The sequence below is a fragment of the Callionymus lyra genome, chromosome 7 (assembly GCF_982586985.1).
Source record: "Callionymus lyra chromosome 7, fCalLyr1.hap1.1, whole genome shotgun sequence".
NCBI lineage: Eukaryota > Metazoa > Chordata > Actinopteri > Syngnathiformes > Callionymidae > Callionymus > Callionymus lyra.
In genome coordinates this window covers 14,447,379-14,460,073 of record NC_141824.1, presented here as the reverse complement: position 1 = coordinate 14,460,073, position 12,695 = coordinate 14,447,379, and the positions used below count along the sequence as shown (strand labels likewise).

The window sequence follows — 12,695 nt, the reverse complement described above, 5'->3', positions numbered from 1 at the left end:
TGATTTCATCTCCAAAATCAGACACATACTGATGATACAATAGAGTCCAACATATATTTAAGAGACACTTGAATCAACATATTAGTTGCTCCTTAAGATATAGAACTATTTAATGAATCCAAAAGTAAAACTTTTTATGAATAAGATCCGACACAAAGTTAAAACTTTGACCCTAAACGACGGCGATGGAAATAGTGTGTGATAAGAGGTTTAAAGCTCAAGAAATCACATACAGAATCAATTTCTTCAAACCATTTATTTTCCATAAAAAAAATGTAGTTTTGTGGCAACAATATATTTGGTTGACTTTTATATGCTCTGACTTACTGTACATCAGTGAGGCGTCACAGAATAACAACAATGTTCTATTAATAAGAATCACCCGATTTTTATCCGAGATAAGATGTGATTCGTTTGAATTTAAAAACGCGGCTTATTTTACATTAAATAAATTGGAATGATTAATGTACATGAAATACATTTAGTGACAAACATGAGTGTAAATACAGAAAGGCAACTTTGCGGCAGAACATTTAAAGCTAAATATGTAAACGGAGTTGACCTTTAACCTTTAAACACTGCGGATGCTCCAAGTTTTGGCACCAAGACCGGCATATTAAAAATAAAATAAAATAAAAGTTAAAATATGAACAGATCAAATACCACGGTTCGAACGTGCGCTGAAAACCTCATAGCAGTACATTTCATTAAACTTGAAAAGTCACCTTCCAAAGTCCATTTAAGACACAAAAGATGAGTTTCTTTTGAACAGAACATTCTGCAGCCTACACAGGGAAGCACATAAAGAAGGCAGTCAAGGAGTATCGATCTAAGAATCTGTTAGAAGGGGAAGATTAAAGAGCTTTTTTTTTTTCTTTTTTTTTTTTTTGCTGGCAATTACTGTCAATCTGATTTGTTTTGAACCAAAAGCTGCATGATCCTGCACCTGAGCCGCAGAATTTTAAGTGAACAGCTAAAAAGATGTTTCATAAATGTGAATTCTTAATGCTACCGCTAACGTGTTCACGTGTGTGTGTGTCACCGGGAGGCTCCTATTCCGAAGACTTGAACGCCTGCAGGATCATGTTGGTCTGTTGCGTGAGCTGGTTGGCGCCGACGTACACGTTTATCGCCCTGGAAAACAAGCGTGACACAAGAGCACAATATCAGTCATACGAGCGAGGAATATTAGAATCCAGAAGCCGGGGAGGGACGGGAGAGGGACCGTCGAGGCTTGTGAGGGAAACAAACCAGCAGGATTCCAGAGGAAGTGGGTCAGAGGAATTATTCAGCGGCGCTGGATTTGATGAAAGCAGCCGTTTGATAAAGAAGGACAAGCGTTTACATGGGAAGCAACAGTGAGGTTTCGTATTTCTGCATTTTCTGGGAATTCCATCCTCAAATTCACACTTTCACGTGAACGGTTTCTTTCTGGTACGTGACGGACCGGTCGTGGAAAACTACAAAAGCAACATCAGTTTCATGCTATAAAGTCAAAGACTGACATCCAACCAAGGACCAGCAGGGATTTAATATCATATATCAATATTCTTCTTCAATAAAAAAGGTTATTTTTAAGAATATAAACCAAATACACATTTTAAGTGACGCCATTTCATTTAATCTGTATATATCTGTTGTTTAAATTTCATTTTACGGTGTTTTTACAGTGTAATGACATTTTATTTTATTGTTTGTGTTTGTTTTATAATGCCTTTCAACTTGAGTCTCATGTATAATACATGTCAAGAACTTTAAAAATACATTATATACATTTATAAGGCTTTAAAAAATATGTTACGACTGTTTTTAATGATTATAAACCAACTATAATGTTATTAAACAGCCTTACGTCACAACATTGTATATTTTGTGCATTTCATTTTTGCTCTGACCCGATTTATTCCTCAATCAGGACCAAGATATTTTTGGGGTTCGTTATAAACTGGCAACGAATTCTAAAGCGATCAGCATGTGACGAGGGTTTAGCTGCTACGGGCCAATAATAAATAATCATCCAATTTCCACGTAGCAGTGTGTAGTACAGCAGCTGTTAGAACGTTCCATTTAAAAGGTGTTATTTTCTTTAATTTGCGGTTACTCCATTTATGTCTGCGTTTAATATAAAATCAGGAGTTGATGGTGAAATAAGGAACAGACGACAACATTTGGTGTAAGTAGACAAAATGTAATGTTACTGGAAAATAGTTTAAGTGTTGCCAGGTTAGATTTAATGATTATTTTTTAATTTGTAATACATTTCTCGACTCATGGTAATAATAAGTCATCCGATAAATAATCTACTTGGTGAAGGTGAGTTTTTGACAACACATTCAGATCTTGTCTGGTCTAGGCAACAGTGGATAGCTCTGGAAAAAAAAATAGTTCTAGATCGGGATCCCCAACCTTTTTTGAACTACTTTCATGTCAGCATTAAAAAAGTGAAAAAATACATTTGTTTCACCCATTTTCAGTAGTTTAGAGTTTAATGATTTAAGTAAATTTGATTGAAACAAGCGTCTTCACGTTCATTATGATCTTTTTACTAAACAAAACTCCGTTCAGACAGTAATAATCAATAGAAAATAAATTAAATTAATCGTTTTTTACCAGAGTTATACTGGGACCCGAGATTGTGTAAAACTTTTCTAGAGGATACAACAGACAAAAAATCTTTTCACCAAGCATTTCTATGAAGATGTTTGCACCACTGTCACAAAGATGTATCAACATGAGGAAGTAAATGCTTCTAATTGACTAAACCAACATTTCAAGCCATTGAAAATGTGTCAAATCCTTAAAATCTGTCCATCACCCCCTGATATCCATTCCACGTATACAAAGATTAACGCAGTCACACAGGATGATATGACACTAAAGAACATACTTTCCGTCTTTGAAGAAGAATTTCAAAGTGTCGCTGAACTTTCTTGAATAATGGACGAACTCTCGCTTCTGTTGTTCCAGTGCCTGAAAAGTGAATTCGTTAGAATCAATTTCCCAAGTTTCTGTTGAGCGTCTTACTTACCCGTCGGTTCTGATACTGGTATTTCTTGATCACGGTGTTTACCGTCTCTAGCAACTCCTTTATGGCGCTGGCGAGGTCTCTGAGGACATCACACACACAAGTGGTTAGTTTCTAAGCAGCCTTGACATCACAAACGTCTGGAAGTATATCAGTTTATTAACAATCAAGTGAACAATATCAAAGTTTTGACAGTGACAGATTAAATGCTTAATAATTATTTAGACAATCGATCAGGGTCAAAGTGTGGATAATAACTCAATTTCTGGGTCAAAGTGCCCGATGGCCACAAAACCAATGTGTTTGTGGTATCCCTTGTGTTATAGGTGAATCTTCACCCAGAGATAACACAAGGGTTAAACATAGTTTACATTTTTTTAATTAAAATTATTAAAACACAAAAATTAACAATTCATTTTTCACCTCATTTTATTATTATTCCCTAATTGAAATGCAAACCCAATAATAAGAATTAAGATGCAGTAAATCAGTTGAGTCCATCAACACTTCTCCACCACCGTCTGGTACTCTGCTGCAACAGTTACAGACCAGAATAGACTACTCTTCTGAGATGATCGGCTGCTCTTCCTCTTCCATCGCTAAAGGAACTGTCCGTCACCAGAGACGTCGGGTGAGTGCAGGCAAGATCGTAGCTGAACCCTCTCACCCGGAACACACCCCGTTCCGACTGCTCCCCTCAGCAAGGAGACTGCTGCCCGGATCATGGATATTGTTTAATTAAATGTAATGCATTTTTATTAAAATATAAAAATGTGTTTTAGTTTATTCATCGCTTTTCATTTCACAGCATATTATTTCATTTTTAATATTCTGGTGTTGCGTTTACAATGCTGGCGATAAAAGTTTTCTGATTCTGATCGTTTTGTCCAATTTATGATCAAAATAACTTTTGATAAAATGTGATTTTTATCCAATTATTTTTAGTTACATTGTAATAATATAATAGAAGTTTAATATTTGAACATAAACACAAATGAGTTGAAACAAAGACAGCGGATTATTAATATCAAAGATTTGCTGCTTCTCAAAAAAACAAAAACATAATTTCTGCCAATCACAGGCTGCCCTGTCACCATGCCAACGTACGGGCCGTGTTCTGTGATGTCACTGGCAGCTGCAGAATCCCCAACCTGATCCGACAGCACATCTGGCACCCACGTCAATAATCCTGAGGCCAGGGTCACGTTTGAAGCCTTTGGCAGGAATAGACTAAACTTTGGGACAATGAGTTGAACAACAAGTGAGTTTTTAGGCCCCGAAAGATCTGACGGTTTCGACATTCGAACCAGTTTTGGGGGCCTGATCTGATCAACAAAAGCCAAATCAAACGGAATCAGATGTAATTGTTCAGAAGAAGCTGATGAAGGAAATTATTCTGAAGGTGTTTTTCTAAGATGATGAATAGTGTTCAACGTTATGACCCTGCTGCTTAAACATGTCATACTTTATTTTCCTCTCACGCTTTCACCTGATGGTAGGTAAGAGCTGGAATGAAACTCAGCCACACAGACAGACAGTGTCCTCACCTGATGCACTGCAGGAAGCTCACGCGTTCACCGATCTCCTCGGGAATGGTGCCGAGGATTTGCTTCAGTTTCTGGGCTCTCTCATTCAGCTCCTGGAATTCCGGCTCCCGCCTGTCAATCCTTAACTCCGGCAGCACTGAGGGAACGAAAAACAGAAATAAATGTTGGCAGTCGTGGCAGGGTGCCGCAAACATGAATGCTGATATGGACGGACAAATAAATAGGTAGATCGACAAAAGCATCGGTGAGAAGGGTTTTCCTCCACGTCTAGTGTGTGGCATGATGTGGTGGGATTTATTTATTTTTTTAATTGTCTTGTATGCGTTTCTAAGCGTGCAGGAGTAGCTACACTTTCATTATTTCCCAAAAATCGCTGTTCACTGCTCAATAAATTCAATTAAAGAGCATTACGAACTGGAATGTGACGATTCGTGGAGAAACAGCGCCTCCAAGTGGACTCAGGCGAAAATTTCAAATCATCCAAAGGCTTTATGTACACAATTTCTGCAGGCTTGTGACGACCATCGACAGACCTTCCACCTCAGCAGCAGCCATCCGAAGTAGTGCCTCATGATAGTTGACTTCTGGTTTCTTCTTCTCCAACATTTTCTGAATAAATTCCTGAGTCAGGCCCGGGTTCTGCTTCTCCGCCTTCACACACACAAACACAGAAACTCATTGAATATTTTCCTCAGTGGATGCGAGGCAAAAGAAAATCCCAATTAGCCATCAATAAAAAAGACCGGCTTACCTCCAAGAAGGCTGATCTCAAAATCTGTGCTGCTGAAACATCAGCCTCCTCCAACTGCAAACAAAACAGGCTTTTATTGTTTCCTTTATCTTGGATTTAATTCTGCCTTCAAAATTTAACAAGCAAATGAGATTATCAAAGGCAGGAAATATGATCAACTCCGGAGCCTCTTGTGCGTTTGAAGATTTCTCTAATAATTCCACCCACTTACTAATAAAGTTTTGAAATGCAGAGCGAGGCTTCAGGCAGTGAAGCACTGGGTTTTCTTCACTTTAAAAATAATTATTACTTTAATTATTCTAATCTTTATATAAGAGAAGCAGCTCTTATCTGAAGAGTTGCTGGTTCCCCTCGCGACCCTGCTGGAAGGAAATCATCGCTATAAAATGAATGAGGGAGAAATAAATCAATTTCTCTGGCTTGTTTACCTGCTTGAAGACAGGATACATGACTGAGTAGAGAGCCACTTGTGAGGTGCCGTCGGCCTTGTTCTTGCTGCGATCCATGATCTTCCTTGACCCGTGGACTGAACTGGCCACTTGTGTCTCGACACTCAGGTGGACAACAACGTGGCTGAAAAGAAAAATCAGATACGGTCAACAAAACATGAGTCAATGATTTGAAATAAATTGCAAAGAGTTTAGACAGGTAAAAGTAACAAATGTGAACATTGTGTTAGAGCAGTGGTGTTAAACTTTTAACAGTTTTAACGCCTAACAAAACATTGTTAGGGGTTACAAAACTTGCAGGCCAGCAAAAAATATTGGCGGGTCCAATGAGGCCATAGGGCCTGAGTTTAAAAGATGTGTTAAAGGTTCAAATAATTTGTATAAACAGTCAATTAAATGTGAGTATTTGCAAGAATTTTGTTAATTTCAAAACCTGTGACGACGGGCAGGCAGGAAATAAGGCTGCTTCTAAGCTTATGCTCTTTTGCAGGACTATTCCAGGAAACTCTACTATGAGAATAGTTTTGGTCCCTTTAGTCACGTAGAAAGGAGTTGTCCATGTTGTGGTACACGAAACCTGTTTATTATTGTAGGTCCTGTCCTGAATGTGTCTAACATGTTTTAAGTAATCTGATGCAATTCTGGGATTTGATTTAGAAACGTGCCATAACTCTTTTGCACAAAATGAAACCTAACTAAAAAGTAAAAACACCATTTTTGTTGAGCAGATTAAATATAAACGGGGTATAAATAGCTTGGACAAAAAAAATGGACTACTCAAGGTCTACATTTCCCTTATTTTGGAGGGTTTTCTTAAGCGAGAGGAAAATAACTGAAAAATCATAGCCTGAATAAAGACATTCCCTCGGCTACTTTCATTATTTGGAGCCAGTTCTTTCATTCATTTTCTTTGCCGCTCATTCCCTTAAGGGGTTCGCGGGGGGCGAAGCCTATCCCAGTTTCTTTGGGCAAGAGGCGGGGGACACCCTGGACAGGACACCGGTCTGTTGCAGGGGGAACACAAAGACACACAACCATTCACACACAAAAATCATACATATGGACAATTTCCCCAAGTTCCCAATCAACCTCTGTACATTTTTGGACTTTTGGAGGAAACCGGAGTGCTTGGAGTAAACCCATGCAACATGGGGAGAAAATACAAATTCCACACGGAAAGGTCACAAGCTGGAAGCGAACCAGCAACCTTCTTGCTATGGCAATCGCGCCACCGGAGCCAGTTCCTCAATATCCATTTCCATACTTGTTCCCCGAGTTGTACGCTTGTCAACTCCCATTTAACAACAATAAGAGCACGTGTTGATACAAGAAGCGATTTGGCGAGTAACCGACACTTGCCTGTGACTTTTCCCCTCAAACACACCCGTCGGTAAATGACACCAACCAGGACCAGTTCTTCTTCATACACCGTGAGCTCCTCCTCGCCCTCTAAAGGGATCGTTCTTTTCTCAGCTCGCGAAGCAACCTGTCGTTTTTAAGGGCAGGGACACGCGCACACACATGCCAGTTCTCCCTGTTTGGGTGTGATGTCGTGCCTGATGTTGATTTAGATGACTCAGACAAATAATAGTCAATGATGTCATAAAAATGGGTTTGTTTAGAAGAAAATAAATACTTGGTGAACACTTGAAAGGAAAATAGTCAAGAGAGGCGAGAAGAAGAACTTTAACTGGATTTTCTGTTTGTAAAAAAGCTTTTTTAACCCCAACATTTTGACAAAAGTTGTTGACAAAAACTATATTTAAAATAATGCCTCAAGCTCTAGGAACTCTCGGCCTCTGTGACCCTTTCACCCACTTCGGACCCAAACTCAAAACTTACTTGTCACAGATCACACCAAAAATAAATCCTATTTTCATTCTCAATGTTTTTGCCTTATTTTATTGTGTTGGTTTTACACCGTTTTCAATAATCTGTTTTTATTGTCTAACTTTCAGTACTTGTTCATTGTTTTTAAGGGTGATTTCAGGGTTATAGGCAAGATGGAAAGACAATTCCCTGGAGGTTTTTTTTTATTCAAATCAAACCTTGCTGCTCCAATTCTTTGTTCAATCGCACACTCGAGGTAAAAGAAAAAGAAAAATCAATGTCCGCTTCATTTACATCAGGCTTGGATATGTTATTCAGTATCACACTAAAATACACACCATCACTCTTGGGTACATTTTTGAGTGTTTCTGGGCGGTGGATGAAAACAGGAGATACTAAAGGAAAAGCACAAAAACTACCCATTACCGTCACACAGAGGGAGCGTCTTTTCAAAGAAACGCAAGTGCATAATGTATATTACCGAGTTGTAAATTCTCTCAGTGAAGACTGGGTGTGTTGTCAGTGATAAGATACCAAGGCATCCGCGTGTACTGTGAATTACTCATGCTGCCATTAAAAACAGCTTTTTGTGTGACGTGTGTGAAGTTACAAAACACATGCTGGAGGACCTTACCTCCAGATCTATGCAAGTTTGTCCACCCTGACGAGTTGTTGAGCAAAGTAACGTTTCATTAAACAAACTGGATCTGGAAGGATTCGTGTTGTAAAGCCACGCCTGATGTGAAAACATACGATGGCGCCAGCGTGGAATCTAAAAATAAATGACGAATGAGGAATTCAGGAGACAAATGTATGAAAGATACAACTTTTTTTAGAATCAAGAACTCCATTAGTTGCATGTCATATATTCATACATTTGAATGAATGAATTCCTTTTTTTTAAATTTGTGTATAAAATATTTTTAAAGCCAAATAAAAGACAAAACATAAAAAAATATATATAAGTATTAGTATTTTTGTGTGTATTTATTTATTATGTGTATATGTGTGTTTATTTATTTGATTGTAAGTAAGTAAGTAAATAATAGTTTATAACGCTTTACTAGACCAGGGTCACAAAGCCCTTAAAGAATCAAAACAAAACTCAATAAAATATATACTTAAAAGGTCAAGATAACACCGAGAACAACACAGGAGTCTCAGAAAATCAAGGAAAAGCCTGCACGAATAAAAATGCCTTCATGTATTTATTTGATCGTTCGGACAAGATAATTTCTCTTCCTGGGGATCAATAATGTATCCATCTATCCATCTACCTAGTTTGAAAAAGGAATGAGGAGACGTTAAAAAATAAATTTAAATTTTTTTACTTCGATGTGTAGCAAATTGCAACATATTTCTACACCGATATCCATTAAAATACATAATATTTGACAAGTCATTACAATACATAAGATTATATTGTATGTATTTGATTATATAACATATATATTACAGAATATAACATTATAAAGTATAATATATACGGTATGTATGATCTAAGCAGACATCCACATAAATACATCATTTATACACGTACATAGTAAAATATTATCATTATAATATTATATATTCTTGAAATAAAATGTATTTATTGACCACATTAGGATTGTAGTTACAGCTTTAGCACGTAATGGGTGAAGTACAAGTTTTAAAGTAAAGTAAAGCACTTTTGTGTACTTTGTGTACTTTTTTTTTTAAGTAAATGTACACCGTTTATTAAAATCAAATATTGACCATTTAAATAGCTGTTCGATCTTCTATTTTTTTGTCAGTATTTAACAACAGTAAAGTAAACTTGTAAAGCAAGTGTCATTAAATGACAGAAACTTACCTGAAACGGTAAAATTGGGACTGAGAAGAAGAAGAAAAAAGGTATATTCCAAATGAATCAATGAATCAACGTCCTTCTCTTGACATTCAGTGTCGATGTTTAAAAAGTCGAACAGCAACTCTGAAGCGACAAACCTGCCAGGACATGTTTGCTGGTGAAGAAGTTTGTGTTGTTCAATGCTAGCAACAGGTGAAGCTAATTGGAAAATGTCAAGCTCTTCCTCCTCCGTCGTCACCGACGCTTCTATTCCCGAAACAGGTGGAGGAGGAAGTTCGACGAGGCGAAAGTACAACTAAACGAAACCACTACATAGTTTTATCTAATCCTTAAACACACCATAAATACGACTAGTGAGGACTGACGTACGTTAGCTTAAATAACAACAGGCTAAAAAGTATAAACAAGAAATTAACGTCTGAAGTGCATTCCAAGATGTCAATCCCACCAATGTTGCTGTCAGCTGGAAACCATTTTTTAAACATTGCCAGTTGTTATTTAAGCTTCGTATTGTCAAACGCGACTCTGTGTCAAGTGACTTTTAGTGAACTATATATTTTTAAGCCTAGAAAATTGCTTTAATGTCGATTTATTGCATGTTATGTATAAAAAACGTTGCTCACGCTGGAACAGTGAGGAGCGAAGCATCTGACTCGATTCAACTCTTCGTTTCCGGTTGACCAATAGTCTGGGAGGGGGGCGTGGCCTACGACGAGCGTGTGTCTGTCAGGAGGAGAGAAGAAGAACCAGGTCTGCTCTTGACTGTCATCTGATATAAATCGCTTCAAACGGTAAGATTTATTCATTTTAACACATTTCTATGTCTTCATTTTTAAACGGTGTTATAATACAACTTGTCCCAAAAGAAAACGGGACGGAATAAAGTTGCGGTTTGTTATAAAAAACGCACGTTTACTTCTGAATGAAACATTTATTATAAACTGTATTGTGTTTTATTGGTTCTTCTTATTAGATGTTTTTTATTTGTTATAATTTAGTTATTTTGTTTTGGTTTTTTGTTTGCTGTTCATACCATCTACACCACGATTCAAATAATGAAACGCTAAAATTAATTCTATAATAATAAATAATAATAATAAACATCATATTTATTTAACGCTTTTTTCGGGGGTCACACAAAGACGCTTTATATTAAGGAGAACAAACATACACGCAATTTCGAAGACTATTAAGAGTAGGCAATTTTGAACAGGTGAGTTTTGAGGAGTGATTTGTAAGTCTGGAGTGAGGGCCAGTGACCATCGATGGTGAGGGAGATGTTCTGGGTTGATGAGAGGAGAAATTTGGGACCGGTGAGGAGGGGGGGGGGGGTAAGCTGGTACAGAAAGAAAAAGAAGTGTGGTGTGGATGGTTTATCTTTTTGAGTGAAAAAATAGAGGTAGTTATTGCATTTCTCTGTGGTAAATGTGGAGGAGATGTTGTGCTTGGTCAACTGCGAGAAGGTGGTGAACAGAGTACGTTGCTTAGCGGCATTAAAGTGTTTTTTCCCTTCATATAAGAAGTTGACTATCTTTAAGTGTTTAAAGGATGTATAGTGTGTATTAAAATAAAGATTTACACTTAAATATCAGAAAGTTCCAACAACAAACCCTGTATTAATCCTGATATAAAGGCTCTCTTAAAGGAGAAGAAGAGAGTCTTTAGGTCAGGAAACAAAGAGGATCTGATGGCAGTCCAGAAGGAGCTGAGAAGAAAGATCAGGGAGGGAAAGGAGAGGTACAGGAGGAAGATGGAAGAGAGTCTGGCCAATAACAACACCAGAGATGTCTGGAGAGGTTTGAAATCCATATCCGGACATCAGACCAGGCTCTCTGTAGCGGCGGGGGATCAAAATTGGGCTGACAACTTAAAGAGTTATTTTTCAAGGTTTGAGGTGTCGGCTCCCCCCCCCGTCTTCTACACCATTCACACCTCTAAATTTACCTTCTCCTCCCCCCGAGCTTGTATTGTTTCAGTCCCCCCGCTGACTCCACAGGGGACAATGCCCCCCCACCCCAGCCTGTCCCTCACACCTCTCCAGGTGAGAAATCAGCTCAGGAGAACCAGGACAACAAAGGCCCCTGGACCAGACGGCATCAGTGGCAAAGTACTCAGGACGTGCTCTGACCAGTTATGTGAAATTGTTGGACTTCTGTTCAACATGAGCTTGACCCTGGGAAGAGTTCCACTACTGTGGAAGACGTCCTGTGTGGTACCGGTGCCGAAGACTCAGCACCCTAAGGATCCCAGCTGCTACAGACCTGTGGCCTTGACATCCCACCTTATGAAGGCTCTGGAGCGGCTGGTCCTCGGTTACCTGAGTCCTCTGGTGCGCTCCTCCATGGATACGTTGCAGTTTGCCTACCAACTTGACATCGGCGTGGAGGACGCCATCATCTTCCTTCTCCACCGAGCACTTTCTCACCTGGAGTCGCCTGGAAGCACTGTGAGGATCCTTTTCCTGGATCTAAGCAGTGCTTTCAATACCATCAGGTCAGACATCCTGAGGGACAAGCTGGAGCTGTCTGGAGCGGACACTCACCTCACGGACTGGATTGTGGACTACCTCACCTACCGTCCACAGTTCGTGAGGACCCGGGATGGTGTTTCGAAGACTGTACTGTGCAGTGTAGGGGTCCCCCAGGGAACAGTGTTGGCACCGTTCCTCTTTTCACTGTACACTGCAGACTTCCAACACCTGTCTCCCACCAGTCACCTGCAGAAGTTCTCAGACGACTCCGCAATCGTCGGCCTCATCAGGGACGGGGATGACGGGTCGTACGGGGGACTTGTCCAGGACTTTGTTGACTGGTGCCTGGAAAACCACCTCCAGATCAACTCCAGCAAAACCAAGGAGTTGATTGTGGATTTCCGGCGGTGTCCCTCCATCTCCCCCTCACCACTGAACATCCAGGGACAGGACATTGTGATTGTCACGTCTTACAAGTTCCTGGGTGTTCACCTCAACAACTGCCTGGACTGGGTGGATAACACTGCTGCTCTTTATAAAAAAGGGCGGAGTAGACTCTACCTGCTCCGGAGGTTGAGGTCGTTTGGTGTCCGGGGGCCACTCCTGAAGTCATTCTATGACTCAGTAGTGGCCTCTGCCATCTTCAACGGTGTGGTCTGCTGGGGGAGCAGCATGACAGCAAAGGATGGGGCTAAACTGGACAGCCTTATTAAGAAGGCCGGTTACGTCCTAGGGCGCCCCCTGAATCCTGTGGAGGAAGTGTCTGGGAGGAGGATGCGGAGCAAGCTGGCC

General features: G+C 39.6%; 1 protein-coding gene across 2 annotated transcripts; it reads right to left on the bottom strand.

The window, feature by feature from the left end:
* Positions 1-247: 247 nt before the first annotated feature.
* On the bottom strand, positions 248-9,847 carry pdcd10a (programmed cell death 10a). 2 transcript variants are annotated; one of them, XM_087795742.1, is made up of 9 exons: positions 9,437-9,847; positions 8,237-8,374; positions 5,752-5,896; positions 5,324-5,377; positions 5,106-5,223; positions 4,573-4,708; positions 3,029-3,107; positions 2,888-2,970; positions 248-1,134 (listed from the first exon to the last, which is right to left on the bottom strand). In XM_087795742.1, exons 3-9 carry the CDS (start codon positions 5,827-5,829, stop codon positions 1,053-1,055), a joined length of 630 nt encoding a protein of 209 aa, XP_087651868.1. In that variant the 5' UTR covers positions 5,830-5,896; positions 8,237-8,374; positions 9,437-9,847; the 3' UTR covers positions 248-1,052. The 2 variants fall into 2 exon arrangements, with proteins under 2 accessions (XP_087651868.1, XP_087651867.1); XM_087795741.1 differs by lacking the exon at positions 8,237-8,374 and having other exon boundaries at positions 9,437-9,846.
* Between the last annotated feature and the right edge of the window lie 2,848 nt (positions 9,848-12,695).